At 39.9% G+C, this 21007-nt stretch overlaps 1 protein-coding gene across 3 annotated transcripts in view; it reads right to left on the bottom strand.

The window, feature by feature from the left end:
• Positions 1-1496: 1496 nt before the first annotated feature.
• The window catches only part of LOC134225732 (cAMP-dependent protein kinase catalytic subunit PRKX), a 246886-nt gene continuing 227375 nt past the window's right edge, over positions 1497-21007 (bottom strand). For all 3 annotated transcript variants that reach the window (XM_062706045.1, XM_062706044.1, XM_062706046.1), the window contains exons 5-9: positions 15461-15629; positions 3754-4109; positions 3129-3310; positions 2983-3060; positions 1497-2928 (exon numbers count right to left, since the gene is read on the bottom strand). In XM_062706045.1, coding sequence (XP_062562029.1) covers positions 2803-2928; positions 2983-3060; positions 3129-3310; positions 3754-4109; positions 15461-15629 — 911 coding nt within the window. In that variant the 3' untranslated portion in view covers positions 1497-2802. The remainder of the gene's footprint in view (positions 2929-2982; positions 3061-3128; positions 3311-3753; positions 4110-15460; positions 15630-21007) is intronic.

Genomic DNA, 21007 nt, shown 5'->3' with positions numbered 1-21007 from the left:
CGCTAACTGGGCCAAAGCCCAGTTAAAAAGCAGTTATCCGTCAAAAAACAACAACAAAGACTCGGTGACGAGGGGATTCTGAATGGTATATTCTTTAAGCTTCATGCAAAACACGATCACAACAATGCATCGCGAATTCCCTCGTCAGCCCAGTTAAAAAGCGGAGTTCGTTAACTGGGCTGGTGTTTTAGCCCAGTTAGCGAACGGTTGTTGTATTACCCAATCCTGTCATGATTTTGTATAAGACACCTAAAATTGTGTTTGGATCAACATCCGAAAATCTATTTCCCCCTTCTTAAGCGAGGTCATATATAGTCGTTTTCTAAATTAATTCCATGGTGAATAGAAGAAGATTGATTACGTAACGCAAAAATATGCCACTTTCAGCCGGCCTCATACATGTATGTCGAACTTTTTGTATGAAGCATATGATTGTTTTTATATGGATCGTCACACTTAATGCAAGACCCCTTCCCAGTCGTCTCTACTCTAAGCATTGCACAATCTATGCATACTCTTATTCACCCTACTGGCATCGCCAATCCTTCCAATGGGTTGTACCGATCAACTTGCCAACGAGATTGCCAAATCTATACAAAACACTTCCTTTTTTTGTTGCACTTTCAGCGACTTTTATGGTATATATATATGCTTCTATGGTATATATGTCATGTACTGGAACTTTTATAGCGATTTATAATTCCGCACCATGATAACACGATATGAAAGCCAAGTTCGATGAGTTTGAGGTTATGTTTTTAATTTTTAAGGTGTCAGTTCTACCCCCATATAGAGTGTTCAGTTTGCCCCAACAGGTGAACAAATTTAAAAACTGTTGGAAATTTTGTAAAAATCAAGGAAACTTGTCACAAATGCATGCCAGAGCACTGTAAATAACAGAATTTTGCTATGGGATGGCTAATAATTGAGAAATCATCTTCTGTGGTAAAGTAAAGCTTATTTTATGGGAGGTGAAACATATAATTTTTAACCATTTGGAAGACATTCTAACTTTTTTTGTCAAATTTATGCTCCAAGAAAATAAAACAATGGCTTCTACGCTATAAATTGGTTGTTTATGAAAGGGTTATATAGTTCGCTGCATTGAAAGTAGAAAAATGATTGAATTAACAAGAATATTGGGGGTGTCCAATCTGCCCCGGGTGTTCATAATGCCCCCTGCTCCCCTAGGTATAATAAAGCGATCAGGTGGTTGGAAAGATGGTTGACTAGCCCTCCGTATACTGCGTGGTTGAAGACGTGCTGAAGCTGTGGACCGAATGGAGTGGAAACCACTTTTATGTACTGCAGAGGCTCTTTTAGTTTGAGAATAAATAAATTATTTATATATTCATATTTTTAATTTTCCACCCCTCAGAGCACATTTATTTCTCAAAAGGTTTGTAACGGAGATAATTAAAAAATAAATAATGTAACGGCATTCGATTATTCCACAATCCCTAGTAGGTTATCCGAGATCTGCAATACGTATTGAATCCATATTGTTGTCAGTGTAGCATTTATTTGTAACACATAACACATGTTATTTCCATCAGTTTTTTTCTGCAAACATTGCTTTGCTAAAAATTGACCTCTTATAGAGGTAAAATAATTTTAGAAATATGTGAGTCATGTGACATAGATATGTATTTTCTTCTTCTGTGATTAAATTAATAGGTCACAAGTTTCTTGAATTATTTCACATCTGGATAACAAGTTCTCGAAATAAAAACTATTAGATGAAACATTTCTTCTCAATTTTTGTTATGGGTGCTGGTAACGGAAGACTTCGAAAACAATTTGAACAACGCAAATGTTTACCATCTAAAATTAACAAGTTTTAAACTATTACAAATCACTTACGATAAAATTTAAATAGATACTTCCTAGAATAAAAGAAAAGTATTTTTTTTTTCGTTTGTTGAGACGATAAACAGTAAAACAAGATATGGCTAGATTTCTTGATTGCAACGCCCGGTTGAAAGCGAAGATTTTCTAGATAGAATTTAAGTATAGTTGAAATTATAACTGAAAACAATAAGAAAATCTCTTTTCCAAACATTTTCTCCTTTTTCATGCCCTTTTTTTCTATCGCATTCCGAATTGGTTTTTTTTTTGGGAATTCATAGAAACAACTGCAAACTGCAAGCAAAGTATATTTATAGAGCCTTAAATAAACATAGGTTTCACCTTTCTCTCTCTCTATCACAGTGAATGTGGTTGTTGATTCGGGTAAATAACTTATCCGGAAAGGGAAGGATATAATCCCAACAAATTACTATAATCCTAGATCAAAATGATGTTCGAAGTTAGGTAAATTGAACGAAATGCCTAATATTCAGCGTTTTGCTATCTGCCATTGTCAATCACTCAAACTTCCATTACATACTAATCAAATTTGGGAAAATTTTCTTCTCCTTATGTCTCACTGGGTGTTAAAACATATTTCATGTTTGAACAATGAAAAAGTATTTACAACAAAACTTTTGTTCCTTTTGGAAACAGATTTTTTCTTATCTCAGTGTTCCAGTTTCAAATGATATTTTTTCTAATCTTAAGTGGACTCTTTAAAGCTATTTTAGTACGTTTGCTCACTTATTTCCCATTGAATATTCAGGAAAGAGCTTTTCTACGTGATTCTTACTTCTAATAAATATACTTTTAATATTCATGTTGAACGTTTTGGTATCCAAGTTTTTTGAAACAGTTCCAAATGCTTGATATACCTCATTCTGATTTCTTGGAGTCTTCTGATGGATTTGGATGCATACAACATCTTACTTAGGTAGTTGCTGTGGATTTTTAGAAATCCTCGAAAAGTTGCATTTCAACCTTGTCGAGTGATCGGGCCGATTTCCAGTCCGTTTCTGGGTAGTCGTCGAAGTTGCTGGTATCTCCCTCGAATACAAATTTTGGCACAATTGGAGGCTGAAACAACAAAAAAAAATAATGAGATTTCATTTTCTACCATACTTAACCTACCTTCAGTTGTTTATTTATGACGACATCCCAGTCAAGATGCTTGAACCATCGGTGCCTCTTGATATCATCGGCTCCATTCTGCGAATGCAAAGAAAAACAACGCATTACAACTATTACAAACCCTCTTTTCCATTCGTTGCAATCACCTTCATATTCCCCAAACGCTTCGTCCGGTCCTGCACCAGCAGTTTCTTGACCAGATCCTTTGCAATGGGCTCAATGTGCCGCGACCACTCAATCTTCCCGCTGAGAATCTTCTCGTAAATACCAAACGGATTATCGTCATAGAAAGGTGGATACCCTACGACCATTTCATAGATAAGAACTCCTGCGAACAGAAAATTGAAAAGAAGAAAAAAAAACATGTAAGAAGAAAGAAATTCAAGCTTCGACCAAACCAACTCATTTGTAGTCAGCGAGACCAATTAATTAGAATGAATTTGCCACTCTGGTTAATTTCCATCATAAAACATTGTTCTCATGAAATGGTCCGTGTGCCTCAAGTCGTTGTTTTATTTTTCTGGTTGTGATCACGACAAATTCACGTAAATAAATCATCTCGGATCAGACGTAAGGCAAATTACCTGTTGCAAAAAGCCACCACACTTTCACGTCATGAATTAGATTGTTAATGTTTTACGCGGCATAAAAAATACGACCGACCATCTCTCAACAAACAATGTTCCCCGCTGATTTATGGCTGATTGACCCTCTAGTGCGCTTTCAATTAATAACCCCGCTGAACGTTCAAACCAATGACGACATACTGACCTAACGCCCACCAATCGACGGCCTTGTTGTGACCTTTGGATTGGATGATTTCCGGTGCCAGGTACTCGGGCGTTCCGCACAGCGTCCAGGTTCGGTCTTTCAGTTTTTTGGCGAAACCAAAGTCGGTGATTTTGAGGTGCCCGTCCCGATCCAGGAGCAGATTTTCCGGCTTCAGGTCCCGATAGACGATGGAGAGCGAGTGCAGGTATTCCAGTGCAAGGACGATCTCGCAGGCGTAGAAGTTCGACGTGGCGTTATCGAACCGTCCTGCGTTCCGGAGGTACGAGAACAATTCCCCACCGCTGACGTACTCGAACAGCATGTACAGGCAGCAGTCGTCCTTGGTGTGCCATCGCCTGGAAATGGAGAATGAAACATGTACATGGTTAGCATGCAAGGAAAGTGTAAGTAAGGACCTCCAATACATTTTTCAAATCAAAATCTCTCACATAATCCTACATGCTCACATTCGATAGAGTTTTTCAGAACATTGTAAATTAATGTCCATGTCGATTGTCGAGTGGCCAATAACCGGAAAATAGGCAATTAACTTTTAGTGAATTGAAAATGTTGTTCGAAGTGCTCGAACCAGCGTTTCAGCTTGTCAGTAGCCGACCAGTCGTTACATTTATCTGCGCCCGCTAAAAAAGCGCCGTGAGAGGATTTGAATGTCTCCGGTTGGTGCGGATTCCTCTCCTTTGTCGGCAAGACTCAAGAGTCAGCTCCTTTGTCGGCAAGAGTCCACTCACGCTCGCTTGTCCGCGACGACATGAGCATTTTACTTCCTTTGGTATAGACCGCATCGTGATTCGTGCTTTCGTGATGTGCGGTAGTTTTTAATACTTCCCGAAGCTATTTTAATTTCAACAGTGCTTCTCTGCTTTAGTGCGCTATTTGTACCTACTGACCCGTTACGATCTTTGCTTGGACCCATGCCTTTGTTTTACGTTGGACCCGTTTGCGGAAGTACAATTCTGACAAGCGGTGGTAATCCTGCAGGGACACCGTTCTGGGAGAAACCTCTTAGAAAGTCACGCCTCCACGCTCAGCAATGGGCATTTATAAAAACAAGAGGAAGGGGGAGTCGCTGAATTCTCAATTTCCTTCTAAGAAACAAGGTTTCAAGACCGTCCTGCCAAATCGCGGAAAAAATAGAAGAAAGCTGGAGACCTCTGATATTCCTTCTAACTCTAACATTGAAAATAATTCTTCTCCTATCGAACTGAGCAATGATTCATGACGAAATTGGGAAAAATCTAATCTACACACTTGTCATAAGACGAGTTAGTACAATCCCATTGAATTCCACCACTTAATTGTATCTTGACAGATACGTATTTCGACCTCAAATGTAAGGCCACTGAAGACGGCCTTACATTTGAGGTCGAAATACGTATCTGTCAAGATACAATTAAGTGGTGGAATTCAATGGGATTGTACTAACTCGTCTTATGACAAGTGAAGACATTCCACTAAAAAGCTCAAAATAATTTTCTTATCATAATCTACACAGTTAAAAATTCTGATAATTACACGCCATGGAAATATTTAAACGCTTATTTTTGTGTTCAATAGCCTCTAATTTTACATCTAACTTTTTCGTGTGTGCAATATTGAATACAAGCTCCATAGTAACGCCCTGGGTGCTGCGGATAGAGCCGCTTTTCTGCGATCAAGCGAGCAGAAGGATATTTTGAAATCACTCACATAAACAAAATTATTTTGCAGTTACTTGGCTGTCAAACATTTCCCGCTCTTCGAATTTCTCTTTCCACGCTGCATGAGGGCGCACAAATGCGCTAGACTCTACATGACTTTACGATTGTTTACATACATTCATGCTCCAATCAGCTGCAGAATCTCGTGAAATTTCGTAACGAGTGCTTTTTAATTGCATTCCCACTAATTTTCCACTCGAAATATAATATGAGAATATTTGTTACAAAGAATACAAAACTCAAACAAAGTTTATTTTTATTTTTTCCCAAAATAATAACAATACTTCTCAATATTAGATCAGAAACGAACATAACCACAATCTTCAATGTTTGGCTCCGGCACAATAGAAAATTTTGGCTTCAGTTTGACAACCAAATCGATTCTATCCGCACCACCCAGGTAACGCCGACCTGTAATCTTAAAAAGTGATGGAAAAATGAGTCGAATCGAACGGAGCCTTTTTGTTACATCATATATGCTGTAACATTTTTATACTGTGTACCTCTAGCCCAGGTGATTCGATCCATGCGAAAAAGCAAAAGATTCCGTCAATTGTAGTTTCTGTTGCCGAGTTTTCTGGCTTTAGGAATGAGATTTTGAGTAATCTTCAGGGGATCAAGGTTAAGGTTTCATTTCAGATTGCCAGGAAGGGTAACTGTCGCGTTTTGCCGGGATCCTTTGACGATCGCAAACGTCTTCTTCAGTATTTAACTGAGAAACGGCATAAATTCTTCACATACGACGACAAAACTGAGCGATTGGGGATCGTTCAAAAATTACGTCCATCGTTTTTCGGCATTTTTTACCCCCCTCCCTCCCCTCCTGTCACAATCTGTCACAAATCACTGACCCCCTTCCTCCCCCGTACACAACTGTAATTTATATAATGGTTCGTCTTCTACGTACACTATTTTTACAAGAAACTTAGTGAGAACTAACTCCTTTAATAGCAAATTTAAATCTCTTTTTGCTAATCAACTTGTTGCTAAAATGTAATTAGGTACTTTTTCTTGTCGGATGTAACACAATACTAGACCCCCCTCTCCCCCTGTCACAAATTCAAGATTTTTTAGAGTGCTGTCAAAAATCTACTTTTAAAATATTCGGGGGAAATTGATCCCTCTTCAAGAACTTGCTTTGATAAAATTACAAAGGTGCCCACAGATTTTTTAAATTTTTTTCCTTCAAAATACGCGCAATTTTCGAATTGCTGTGCGTATACATGAACGATTGTTGGTATTGCATTCGACAGCACATGCAATTTTAAAATTTGGGGAGACTTGATCCCCTTTCTATGATATTTACGCAATACATATGTTTTCCTGCTAACCCTTCATCAAATATGTCAAATCTATACAAAATTAGAAGCCTGAGAACAGATTTACATTTTTTTGAAATTTTTGTCTTGATATCCTAAAACTTAGATGGAATGTTGACATTTTCATCAGTACAAATCATTAAGCACATTTATGGCTTTGTGCTATGAAAAGCTGTGAAAGCATTTGGTCATTGTTATGAAAAGTTATTCAAATTTTGCGTGGCCAATAAAAAAATCTTTAGGTAGGTCAAAACATACAACCCGCCCTGCAGAATAAATAAGGTTGTCAATCCAAAAAATAACACCATATAAAGGTCATTTGTCTAGAGGATCTATACTAAAAAATACGCTAGAACAAAACTACTTTAGTTCTCGATAAAACAGGGGGTGCTCAAGTCTCCCCGGGGATCAAGTCTACCCACCTTCCCCTACAGAAAAGCAGAACAGTCGCGCTGGGGAAAACTCTGATGAGCTAGATCAAACAGAAGCAGCTTTAAATCAAGGACGAAAAACTGAGAAGAGAGTGAACCTGTGAACCTCATTATGTCAAAGTTTATGTTCCACACTAACACAATATTAGAACTAATATTATACTGAAGATATTATGCTGAAGTTTTAAACGTAATGATCTCTATGGAAATGATAAGCTACAACAGCATAGTAGTCTGAAAAATATGTAATGGCAGAAAGTTCTCGAATGCGGATGGATAAAGGCGTTTTGTGTTGTGTTTTGTGTAGTCTGTTCTAATTGAGAAAAGGATTTGTGGCCTGGATAAAATCTTACAGAAAGTGGTTACCTCCAATACATTTTTCAAATCATAATATTGCACATAATGTACATGCTCACATCGGAGTTCTGCACAACATTGCAAATTAATGTCCACGTCGGGTGGCAAATATTCGGAAAAAAGGCAATTAACTTTGATTGAATTGAAAATACTGTTCGAAATGATCAAATCAGCGTTTCAGCTTCAATTGCATCCTCCACAGGCATTGTTACGTTTATCTTCGCCTCGCTAAAAGGCGTCGAAATTTCTCGGGAAATTCTTCAAAATTCTATTCTTCAGATTTACTTACCAAATTTTTCTAAATTTACTCACTATTTTTCAAAATTATCTTGGCAAATTCTTCAAAAATTCTCCGGTATATACCTATTAGAAAAACTCTGATTTTTTTAAGCAAAGGGAAGCTCTCTTAAACTTTCTTACGAAATTCTTCAAAATTCCCTCGAAAAATTCTTTAGATTTTCCGCGGGAAACTCGACGGTACTTCTTCGAGAAATGCTTCAACACTTCTTCGGGACATTCTTCGCAATTAACTCAAAAAAATTCCATGAAAATTTTTCCTAAATTTCCTCGAAAGGTTCTAAGAAGTTTCCTCCGAAGTTATTAGGAACTCCTCTCTGCTTCGAAACAAACAAAACGAAAATAAAAATTGAGTTACGTTACATGACTGTAGTAGGGTAACGGTTCGGTACTTCATCCCATAGCTCCTATTTCCATCCCATAAAAAAACAGAGCAATGAAAAGTAATTTGGTTTGTTTCTTATTTTTGTGTTTTTTTCTCAGCAGGGAGCGTGTTAGCAAAAAGAAGCGAAAAGATTGGTGCTGTATTTCTTTGTTTTGCGATGAGATGAATATACGTACAGTGAGATGGAAATCGGAACAGATCCCATATATAAATTAGGTTTTTATCAGTACCAAGAAATAAGTGAACTAGCCATAATGGCGGGTTTTGTCAGTAACTGCTTCTGGCGCTTACGACGCCGAGCTTTTCTAGACGTTGTTCGTATCTCAGCAACCATTAGGTTCACTTTGTTTATTGATATAAGAACGAAATAAAATCAAGCTCAGGCATTAAGCTTAGTATGCAGTTCTCAAGGAAAATACTCAAGGAAAATTCAATCTAATTACCAAAGTAATTTTGATTAGCAAACGTAATTCATAAAGTAGGCGAAAAACAAATAGATTTCTGACGTCTTTCGTAAGTCAATGTATCAGAATGCCATCAAGCAGGTAATTGTAAATAAATAATTTACGAAATCATTTACCATACATTTTTATAATTGTTTTACAGTTGTATGATAGCTGGATTGACGTTTGTATGTATCTAAAAGCTGCAGCAAATGAAGCGGAAAAGGATGAATGTGAATGCAGATAGAATTATTGAACAGCTGATTTGCTACCGAGCCTTTGGTTAGACTTCAGCTGGAGATATTGGGATAAATGAAGAAGCTCTAATAGATCTCTTGTGAATAGCCATTAATGTTTTTTTTTATTTGTAGTTCGAAGATTTGGCCAAAGATTTGCAACAAACCGAACATTTCAAACACCTCCATATTCGTGACGCATAATAGAAAATTGAAATGTATCAGAAAAGATAAATGTTTAGCTTCCTGTGTAGCGATGGTCCCGGGGTGGCATTCATATACTCTCGATCCCAAAAACCCCGTAGCAATTCAAAAATTCGTTCATGCTAGAAAGATGCGGTATTTTCATAATTCTTTGTTTCATCAGTCTGTGCAAGGACCATTGATTGATCCCGTGGTACCAACAAGCGGCCCAATTCTGACAATTTGACTTAAAAAGCTGCGAATTTTCCTAAACCGTTTGTTGCTGCTGTGTGCTAGAAACCTGCCACTTTTTAAATTATCAATGTAATGCATTTTGCTCGACCCAATGGTCGATTCATCAAATAATACTTTTTACAATATTTTTCTCATGCATGATAGCATTGAAAATGGCCTTCATTCTGATGGCACAATATTGTACTCCACAACACAGCTCCTCAGTTCAATTTATCGACTATTTACAATATCAGGGTTTTTTTTTCAGATAATTGAATTTAATCAAAGACAGTTCATTGATATATTATATATGATTTAATGTTATCGCATGCCGTATAAGAAATATTTGATGAAAGAAGAGACATTGATAGTTCTAGCGTTCAGAAGTCTGGTTAAGCAACCGGTGTTAGAGAAAGTTTCTCTAAATATTGGATCACATGGTACAGAATCTGGACAATTTTGTTTTGTTGGATGTTGAATATTAAACGATTGGAGTATTCTTCACTCTCGCTAGTGGAGACGTTTGTTGCGAGCCATTTTACAAATTGTTGTCATCGAGGTGTTTTGTAGTAGTCCCTCGACAAAACGTCGTCACTTGCCAGTTGCTACGTTTTTGAGCATTGAGAATTTTTTTAAAGGATTCTTTTATACCGTCCACTCATCCAGTGGTGGAAGAATATCTGTTGATTCAATACCATTTTTACTGTCGATGTAAATTTTTGCTAATCAGTGTCCCTAGATAAGATGAAAGGAAGATTAACAGGTTCTGAACGTTGATAGCCGCTTTTGATAATGGTGACATGCTATCACTACCATGAGAATCTTTTATAACCTTCAACTGACAATCTAATAATAGTAAATTTGACCATAAACAGAGGTCAATGTGGCTTTCTGGACCTTTAGACCTATTCGAGTTGGTCACCAGGGTGAAATATTCAAGTTGAAATCATCAAACAAATGATTAAAAATCATGTTGTGTTACTGAGCTCAACACAGTTCTCAACATAGGTTACTCTCACCTTGGATCGGGATATTGTTAAAATAACTAAATTTTCTAACTAAATTTTGAAATCTATCTCAGCTGTTATAATTTATAATTTTGTTATGAATGTCCAAACAATTTATCATTGCTCAATGTGATCAACGGTTGTTATAAATAACTGATGCTATTACAATTGTATTTTATTTTTGTCTTACTTTCTTACTCGAGAGGATCTAGGTAACTACGTTGTATTCTAGCTCCAACTATTCCAGTTAATATTTATGAGTGATGGTCAGAGCACTTCTTGTCAGCAGCGGCAGCGTGCCGGTGTGAATCGGTGGGATCTTATTTTATATTGACGGATCCTTACAGGATTCCAATCCTCGTTTGGACAGAATTCTTTCTCTAGAAGTGCGAGTTGCTTGTGCTTCTTTTCTTTCATCGGTTTCATAGCCGGATATTACATGGAAACATATAGGGGAACGGTTCAGCACTTCATCCCATAGCTGCTATTTCCATCCCATCAAAAACAAAGCAATGAAAAGGAATTTGGTTTGTTTATTTTTTTTGTGATTTTTATACTAGTGAGCACGGGGGTTTGCAAAAAGAAGCGACAATATTGGTGTTGAATTTCTTTGTTTTGTGATGAGATGAATATATGTTCAGTGAGATGGAAATCGGAACAGTTCCCCTATATTTAGCAAGGACAGGAATGTATTGCTACAACAAGAATCCAACGGAGAAATAAAGACAGGCTGCTTATTTATTTTTTATTATTATTTTTATTCTTTATAATTTTCTTTATTTTAAGCAAATTCTACATAATCCATCTGATAAATGTAATCTTAGAATTACAGGACGATTTCCTAGGAGAATTCTCGGAGTCCCGGAAGAGTTCATGGAGAAATTCTGGAGAAATTCTTGAAGAGTTTCTTGGAGAGATTCCCGGAAAAATTCAAGATGTTTTTTTGTTCTTTATTAGTGTGATTTTTTAATTATAAATTAAGTTTAACACATAAATTCTTGGAATGATTCCCGGAAGAAATCCTGAAGGAAGTGTCAGAGGAATTTTCGGAGAAATTTCCTGCAGAATTCTCGGAGGTATCTCGGAGGAGGTACTGAAGGCAGTCCTGAAAGAATTCCTGGAGGATATCCTGGAGAAATTCCCCGTTTCTGGGATTCTGAAGGAATTTAGACCTGTGCGCCGATTGAAATTTGATCGATGGCGGCTTGATAGATCATTTTCAGCCAGCGGCGGCGGCGAGTCGACGTGAACTAGTTTCAAGCTCAAAATTTTCTCCGTAATTTCTTCAGAAGTTCCACAACGTTTTCCTCAGAAAGTTCCTCCAAAAATTCTTTAGAAAGTACATCAAGAAATTCTTCCAGATATTCCTCCAGGAATTCCTCAGGAAGTTCCTTCAGGAGTTTCTCCGGCAGTTCCTCAAGAAATTTCTCCGGAAGTTCCTCCAAAGATTCCTCTGGAAGTTCCTCCAGAAATACATCCGTAAGTTCCTCCAGAAAACCCTACGGAAGTTCCTCCAGGAATTCCTCCGGAAGTTCCTCCAGGAATTCCTCCGGAAGTTCCTCCAGGAATTCCTCCGGAAGTTCCTCCGTAAGTTCCTCCGGGAATTCCTCCAAAAGTTCCTCCGGGAATTCCTCCAAAAGTTCCTTTGGAAATTCCTCCATGAATTCCTCCGGAAATTCCTTCGGAAGCTCCTCCGTGAGTACCTCCGGTAGTTTCTCCAAGAATTCATCCGGAAGTTCCTCCAGAAATTTCTCCGGAATACCGTGAATACATCCGGAAGTTCCTTCGAGAATTCCTCCAGGAAGGAACTTCCGGAGGAATTCCTGGAGGAACTTCCGGAGGAATTCCTGGAGGAACTTCCGGAGGAATTCCTGGAGGAACTTCCGGAGGAATTCCTGGAGGAACTTCCGGAGGAATTCCTGGAGGAACTTCCGGAGGAATTCCTGGAGGAACTTCCGGAGGAATTCCTGGAGGAACTTCCGGAGGAATTCCTGGAGGAACTTCCGGAGGAACTTCCAGAGGAATTCCTGGAGGAACTTCCGGAGGAATTCCTGGAGGAGCTTCCGGCGGAATTCCTGGAGGAACTTCTGGAATTCCTGGAGGAACTTCCGCAGGAATTCCTGGAGGAACTTCCGCAGGAACTTCTGGAGGAATTCCTGAAGGAACTTCCGCAGGAATTCCTGGAGGAACTTCCGCAGGAATTCCTGGAGGAACTTCCGGGGGAATTCCTGGAGGAACTTCCGGAGGAATTCCTGGAGGAACTTCCGCAGGAATTTCTGGAGGATTTTCCGGAGCAATTCTTGGAAGAACTTCTGCAGGAATTCTTGGAAGAACTGGCGGAGGAATTCCTGGAGGAAGTTCTACAGGAATTTATGGAGCAACTTTCAGAGGAATTCATAGAGAAACTTGCGGAGGAATTTCTGAAGGAACTTCCGGATGAATTTCAGGAGGAACTTCTTGTCTAATTCACCATCAATTATTTATCTCGTTCCATTCCTACATTTTATTTTTATTTATTTATTTATTTGGTATCTCCGTGTTTACAAATGGGAACACGGTTTTTTATAGTGTCGCGCTACATACAAAGTTGACGGACTTTCAATCGCAATCATTGCTCATTTTCTGCCGTGCGTTACAAGAAAATATGGTGTTGTTGACTACTCTCCCGAAATGGTAATTTTTGTATGGAATTTGGAAAACTTGGTTGAAGTAAAAAGAGTTTTGTTCAAAATTTATTGCGGTCACATATACTTTTTATTACATCCAAATGATCGTTGACAAATTTCATAAGTTTGGTCAGTTGGGTTTTGCAAAATTCGGTTCCATTATGCCTCAAATCATCGGAAACAGGTCGTGAGAAGCGAAAATTTTAGTTTAACAATTGTTTAGTATTTAAAGCTTAATTCAAATTTGGGAAACAGTAGGTCCACAAAATTTTCTAGGAACATTCCTTGATGAATTCCAAAGAGATTGTCAGTTGAGTAAGCGAAATTCGTTCCCAATTCCGAGTTATAGAGAGCTTCCCTCAGACCTTAATACCTTTCTTAGGGTGTAAGAAGGGTAAAACATAAAAACTATATATTGTAAGCGATTGGCCCAGAATCAAGTCCAGTGGAGGAGGATAGTTCATTCGGCGTAGGTTCATCGAGGAGCTGTAGCCCAATGAGAATAGATAGAAGGTGAGGAAGAAGACCAAATGCAAGCGTATTAGTGTATGATGAAAAATGTAAACAGCAAATGGTGACGTACATATTTGCACGGCTTCTTATGGGAGCTCGTTCGAATGTAGTAGTGAAAGCTTTTTCGCCATACACGAAAGGCACGCACACAATATATGGATTTCCATACCTTAGTATTTATTTTCATTGGCTGTAGCCCATCAAGTATCAAGTAGGATAATATACTGAAACTCATCTAAGTTTTGTCGTAGACTAAGATGGGGCACTATTACGCATTAAATTTTCTAACGAATACAAAGACTTCATCAAATAAGCTTTCAATTATGGATTTCCCAAGGCACATACTCTTCCTTTGAAGAAAAACTTCAAGAATTTTCAAAAGGTTATTCGATACGTTTATGGATTTCATTTGGTATAACATTTATTTTTCATTTCCACCCCTTGATTATGTACTCATAAAACACTAGGACATATTTTTAAGTGGCATCATGCCAAGCAACTTTTATCCTTACATCCCCGTGACCCGTGATGCCGGTCGATCGGCTAACCAGGGAGCTTTGGTCGTTTTCTCCGGATTTGAAAATCTGATTGAACGTCTGTTCACCATCCGTTGGGAGCACCAACTTTCAATATGGCCTTTCGTATCGGTACACCACAGCCCTAAAATAAATCGCAAGAAAAATTAAAGCAATGGTGATAGAACTTCACAAAACGTCACTTTACTTGCGGAATAATGCAGCAGTACATTATTCCGCTTGGGAAGACGTCAGTCTGTGTTTTCTTCACTGCAATACGCCTGCTATTGCCTAATTATTCGTTTTCCTTGTGAGCTCCGTACTGTTCAGGGAATTTTAGTAGCGGAATCATTCCTTGACTACTACTTGTCCTATCTATTTGTACAGTACTTTAGAAGTCCATACCACCCTTTAACCTAAAGGTTTTTCCAGAGCAGTTGAAGAAGTTTAAATCGAGTTCCTGAAAAATTTCTCATGGAAGTGCGAAGTTCCTCACCAAGCAACACCACTTGTTTCTCAGAGAATATTAACAACTGTGGTGTGACTTACCAAAGGGCTGAGTTATGCAAAACGCGTCGTATTCCGAACTCCTTTGTGACACAAAAAGCGCAAGAGGTGGAGCCTATTTGCAACATCTTGCGGTTACAATGAAAATAAAAACACAAAAACCAACCGGGAATCAAACCATGGACCTTGAGATTTTGATGTAACCCTTTGGAATTCAATCTATGAGAAGAAATCCTGCGGTTGAGACCGCGTTCCAAGTTTTTTCGCTGCGCGGTTTCATCCTGAATTTTACAAAGAAATTTTTTTGTACTTTGAACTCAACAGTATGGTCGTCTTCAGACAGTATTGTTGAGGTTGAAATACGTATCTGTCAAGGTACAATCAAGCGGTGAAATTAAATGAACCATACGAGCTAGCCTGAATTTAACATTTTTTACGAATTTCGGCTTGATAGTGTGTGATAAATTGTAGTTTGTATTCCGTGACGGGTTATAGAATTTTCGTATTTGGTGCGGAAAAGTTTTTCGAATTTCCAGACATTTTTTTCGAATTTCTACGAGAAATTAATCCAAATTTCCACTGCAACGGAAGGGTTTTTAATTGGAAATACTTATGGAAAAAATCATTACGGGAAAAAATCCGAATTTACACGGGAAATTATTTCTAATTTCCTCGAAAAAGTTTCTAGAATTTCTAAAATTCTTATAATTTTTGCGGGTAAGTCCTATGTATTTCTATGGAAATTCAATAATCAAAATCCGTCTCCACACACAATTTAAATCCATTCTTCAACGTTTCAAACAATTCTAAGCAGCATTCAACATTCAACAAAGTCAAAACGTGAAACATCTAAATCGCTCCAACAACAATAGCAAATAGTCAGCTTTGTTACTCACATGTTCACAACGAACGGATGGTCAACTTCGCGCAGGATGTTCTTCTCGTTTTTGACGTGCTCGATTTGCTTCAACCGTATCACGTCCGCCATCGCCAGGATCTTCATCGCCCAGTACTTGTCTGTCACTTTGTCCCGACTCAGGCATACCCTTCCGAACGTGCCGGTACCTGGAATTACATCGGTGAGAGAAACACGAAACGAAACCACTGTCAGTGAAGCGTCTTCGACGGGAACGATGATAAATTATGTAATGTCAATAGTTTCTTTTCCATCAGGGAGCTCGCTTTAATTGGATTACATTTCTTGACGGAACAGTCTACGTGCCTATCTAAGATAATCAATTGACAATATTGACTAAGAGGTACTTCGGAATTAATGAGGGTTCAAGTAACGAATCAGAATACAAGTTATTCATCAAGGGAAAGTCGACAGTTACGGCACCCCGCCCGCTTGTGTCAGCATTACCCCGAAGGATATTTTCTTCGAATACTACGATGGTAAATACCTACGTGATTCGTCGCCTCTGGGAAGCAGAATGGCTCTGGTCGCCCTTGGTGAAGCACCGTCTACTACCACTTCAGTGGAAAGAGATTATGCTACCTTTTGTGAACATCGTGTCTGGAGATTTCATCGTCACTGTCGTATTAATCTGACTGGGGCACAGGTCACAATTTATTATTTATTGCGCCGTGGCTCGATCCAATTTATCAAACACTCTGGAAGGCAGAAAATCCTTGCCAGAGAGATCCCATCGCGTGATAACCATTCCGCATTGGGTTGACTTGTATCCTTCGGCATTCGTATGAGATAGGAACTTTGGTAGCTATAGTGGGGGTCTCCAGCTAGCCTAGACAAATTTTAGGTGCAAAAGATTCTTTAATTCTTATTTGAATTGTTTCTCATTTATACAAATTCATGGCATGGCAAACATAATTCGAACACTGAGTAGGCAAAGTTCCAGTAGAACAGTATAGCCACAAAAAATAAGCAGGAAAAATAGCTGGAGGGCATCGAAAGATGCGTTTCATTTTGAGGAAGTTCATTTTTAGGATGTATCCTTCCACCTTCGAGTACCCAGCCTCCAAGGATATTTGATCCCACTCGAAAAGGGCACAATGGAACCGGTGGCCTTCGACAGCAGAGAAATGATTGGGTGCCATCGGCACTGCGTCACCTTTTTACCTAACTGGCTTGTTGATGGTCTACCTTTTCTAACTCCAGGGTAGAGTGATGGCGATGAATGGAAGCTAATAAATGCTAATAATGTCGACAAATTGGATTTCTCCGCTGATGTATTATTTTACAGGCATTCTGCTGCAAGATGTGCTATTGAAGATAAATGATCAAATTTAATATACTAAGTGTAAATAAATCGAATAAAAACGGCTAATTAACGAAATAAACTTCATTTGAATAATTTCGACCTAGGATTCCTGCTATTGGACTTTATCTCATAGCTGCTAAGTTCATTCCATGAAAAACCAAGTGATGAAAAGAAATATGATTTGTGATTTTTTCATGTTAGCATAAGAAGCAATGAAATTGGTGCTGAATATAAGTTCAATGAGATGGAAAACGTATCAGTTCCCCTATATTCCAAAAACAGATGAAAACTCATAATTAGTTTCTAGCAAAAAAGTCGAGTCAAGTACGAGATACTGAGGGCGACCTTACTGTTGAGGTCGAAATACGTATCTGTCAAGGTACAATTAAGTGGTGGAGTTAAATGGGATTGTATAAACTCGTCTTATGACAAGTGCAGACATTCCACTAAAAAGCTCAAAATAATATATATAATAATATAAAATAAACAGCTGATTGTGTTAGTTTCGCCGTGAAAGCACGTTCTACCATAATATGATAAAATTCATTTTTTTTCACATAAAAATGAATTTTCATGCAGTTTCAGTCTGTTGAACAAAATAAGAGACATGTTTTTGTACACCGCGAATTATGCCTCGGCAGTTCGCGCATTCCAGTCTGTGCCCTTTATTAACCGAGTTGAGTAGAGAAAACTTTTAGCCTGAGAAATAATAATTATAATTTTAATAAATGTTGTGTTTAAAACTAGCAAAAGGATCAGTTTGTTGCTCATCAAGCAATTGTTAATGATGAAGAATGATCTTGCATGGTGTGACGATGCTTTTTTTACAAGATGTTGATAATATTCTAAGGGCCTGTCTCATTTCCTCATTTAAACTAAAATTTACTCACAGCACAGCACGCCTTGGGAAGATTTCGCTTCTGAGAGCATGAACCCTAAAGATTTGAGTCCTATACCGCATTGTTTGATAACTTTGAACACTTTATGAGGCTAAGTAATCTTCAACGTCAAGCCAGTGATCAATTTTTAGGAATGCGAGATGCTCAAGGTACTCCAAAACGTTCTCAAGTTAATCCCACGGTATCTACCATCTGCGAGTTGTGGGGCTTACCTAGGATGTGGTGGGGTTTGACAGTGGGCCCTGTTAAACCTCTATAAAAAGCTGCATGTATCCGCAAGTAGGCCTCACCAAAGTGACCGTGTGCCGCTCAAAGCGCACAAGCCCAAGTCCTGGTGTTAGGTGGGACGCTAAACAGCCCTGACACGACGGCCCTCCGACGAGACAGGAGGTTTGCGCAGGCCCAATAAGCCGCCTGGAAAACCAATCATTACGAACAATATAAGAGATAATGCGACTCGATATAATCGGCAAAGACCTAGGCGACGAATAAAGGATCACGATTGGAAGCTTGGAACATGGAATTGCAAGTCTCTTGGTTTCGCAGGTTGCGACAGGATGATCTACGATGAACTACATCCCCGCAACTTCGACGTCGTGACGCTGCAGGAGATTTGCTGGACAGGACAGAAAGTGTGGAAAAGCGGGCATCGAGCGGCTACCTTCTACCAAAGCTGTGGCACCACCAACGAGCTGGGAACCGGCTTCATAGTGCTGGGTAAGATGCGCCAACGCGTGATTGGGTTGCAGCCAATCAACGCAAGAATGTGCAAGCTGAGGATTAAAGGCCGTTTCTTGAACTTTAGCATCATCAACGTGCACTGCCCACGAAGGGAGACCCGACGACGAGAAAGAAGCGTTCTATGCACAGCTGGAGCAGACATACGATAGATGCCCACTGCGGGACGTCAAAATCGTCATTGGTGACATGAACGCACAGGTAGGGATGGAGGAAATGTATAGACCGGTCATCGGACCGGATAGTCTGCACGCCGTATCTAATGACAACGGCCAACGATGCATAAACTTCGCAGCCTCCCGCGGAATGGTAGTCCGAAGCACCTTCTTTCCCCGCAAAAATATCCACAAGGCCACATGGAAATCACCTAACCAAGAAACGGAAAACCAAATCGACCACGTTCTAATCGATGGTAAATTCTTCTCCGACATCACGAACGTCCGCACTTACCGCAGTGCGAATATTGAATCCGTATATTGAATCCTACCTCGTTGCAGTATGCCTGCGCTCAAAACTCTCGACGATGTACTACACGCGTCGAAGTCGGACGCCGCTGCTTAACATTGGGCGGCTACAAGACGGTAGACTAGCCCAAGAATACGCGCAGCAGCTGGAAGTGGCACTTCCAACGGAAGAGCAGCTAGGCGCAGCGTCTCTTGAAGTTGGCTGGAGAGATATTCGATCCGCCATTGGTAGCACCGCAACCGCTTCACTTGGCACGCTGCCCCTGGATCAGAGAAACGACTTGTAAGACGGCGAATGTGAGCAGTTAGTTGAGGAGAAGAATGCAGCATGGGCGAGATTGCTGCAACACCGCACGAGGGTGAACTAGGCACGATACAAACAGGCGCGGAACAGACAAAACTCGATTTTCCGGAGGAAAAAGCGCCAGCAGGAAGATCGAGACCGTGAAGAGACGGAGCAACTGTACCGCGCTAATAACACACGAAAGTTCTATGAGAAGTTAAACCGTTCATGTAAGGGCCACGTGCCACAGCCTGATATGTGCAAGGACATAAACGGGAACCTTCTTACGAACGAGCGTGAGGTGATCCAAAGGTGGCGGCAGCACTACGAAGAACACCTGAATGGCGATGTGGCAGACGAAGATGGCGGTATTGTGATGGACCTGAGAGAACGCGCGCAGGACATAATTTTACCGGCTCCGGATCTCCAGGAAATCCAGGAGGAGATTGGCCGGCTGAAGAACAACAAAGCCCCTGTGGTTGACCAACTACCAGGAGAGCTATTCAAACACGGTGGTGAGGCACTGGCTAGAGCGCTGCACTGGGTCATTACCAAGATTTGGGAGGAGGAGGTTTTGCCGCAGGAGTGGATGGAAGGTGTCGTGTGTCCCATCTACAAAAAGGGCGATAAGCTGGATTGTAGCAACTACCGCGCAATCACATTGCTGAACGCCGCCTACAAGGTACTCTCCCAAATTTTATGCCGTCGACTAGCACCAATTGCAAGGGAGTTCGTGGGGCAGTAGCAGGCGGGTTTTATAGGCGAACGCTCCACCACGGACCAGGTGTTCACCATTCGCCAAGTACTGCAGAAATGCCGCGAATACATCGTGCCCACACATCATCTATTCATCGACTTCAAAGCCGTATATGATACAATCGATTGGGACCAGCTATGGCAGCTAATGCACGAACACGGTTTTCCGGATAAACTGACACGGTTGATCAAAGCGACGATGGATCAGGTGATGTGCGTAGTCCGAGTTTCAGGGGCATTCTCGAGTCCCTTCAAAACCCGCAGAGGGTTACGGCAAGGTGATGGTCTTTCGTGTCTGCTATTCAACATCGCATTGGAAGGGGTAATACGAAGAGCAGGGATTAACACGAGTGGTACAATTTTCAATAAGTCCGTCCAGCTATTTGGCTTCGCCGACGACATAGATATTATGGCACGTAACTTTGAGAAGATGGAGGAAGCCTACATCAGACTGAAGAGGGAAGCCAAGCGGATCGGACTAGTCGTCAACACGTCGAAGACGAAGTACATGATAGGAAGAGGTTCAAGAGAAGACAATGTGAGCCACCCACCGCGAGTTGGCATCGGTGGTGACGAAATCGAGGTGGTAGAAGAATTTGTGTACTTGGGCTCACTGGTGACTGCCGAAAATGATACCAGCAGAGAAATTCGGAGACGTATAGTGGCATACTTTGGACTCCGCAAGCAGTGATTCGTACAGTACATTTTTGTTGCTATTGTCATGTCACATTGTTTGTACTGGACAGAATGTTGCACAATATTCTTCTGTGACAATTATAGTGTTGTAGACACATGCCATTCATGGCAATGAATGTATTACCCGCGAGTCGTTCGTATCATGTGACAATATTCGTGCCGCCTGTGAATGTATCGCTATCTATTATGATGGTAGTGCAAAATGAATGTTCTGAGCAGTCATAAAAGCTATGATGGTTATAGAATAAAGTAAATTAATAAACAATTTGTTTCGTTTGGCTGCTTTGGGGCCGCACACTTATTACGTAAAGGCTTATGGCGGGTGGGGTATGAACAAAAAATAATTTATAATGAAACAATTTTTCATAGGGGAGGGGGTTCAAAC

The sequence above is a fragment of the Armigeres subalbatus genome, chromosome 3 (assembly GCF_024139115.2).
Source record: "Armigeres subalbatus isolate Guangzhou_Male chromosome 3, GZ_Asu_2, whole genome shotgun sequence".
NCBI lineage: Eukaryota > Metazoa > Arthropoda > Insecta > Diptera > Culicidae > Armigeres > Armigeres subalbatus.
The sequence above is the reverse complement of the archived record's forward strand: the minus strand, read 5'-3'. Positions and strand labels throughout refer to the sequence as shown.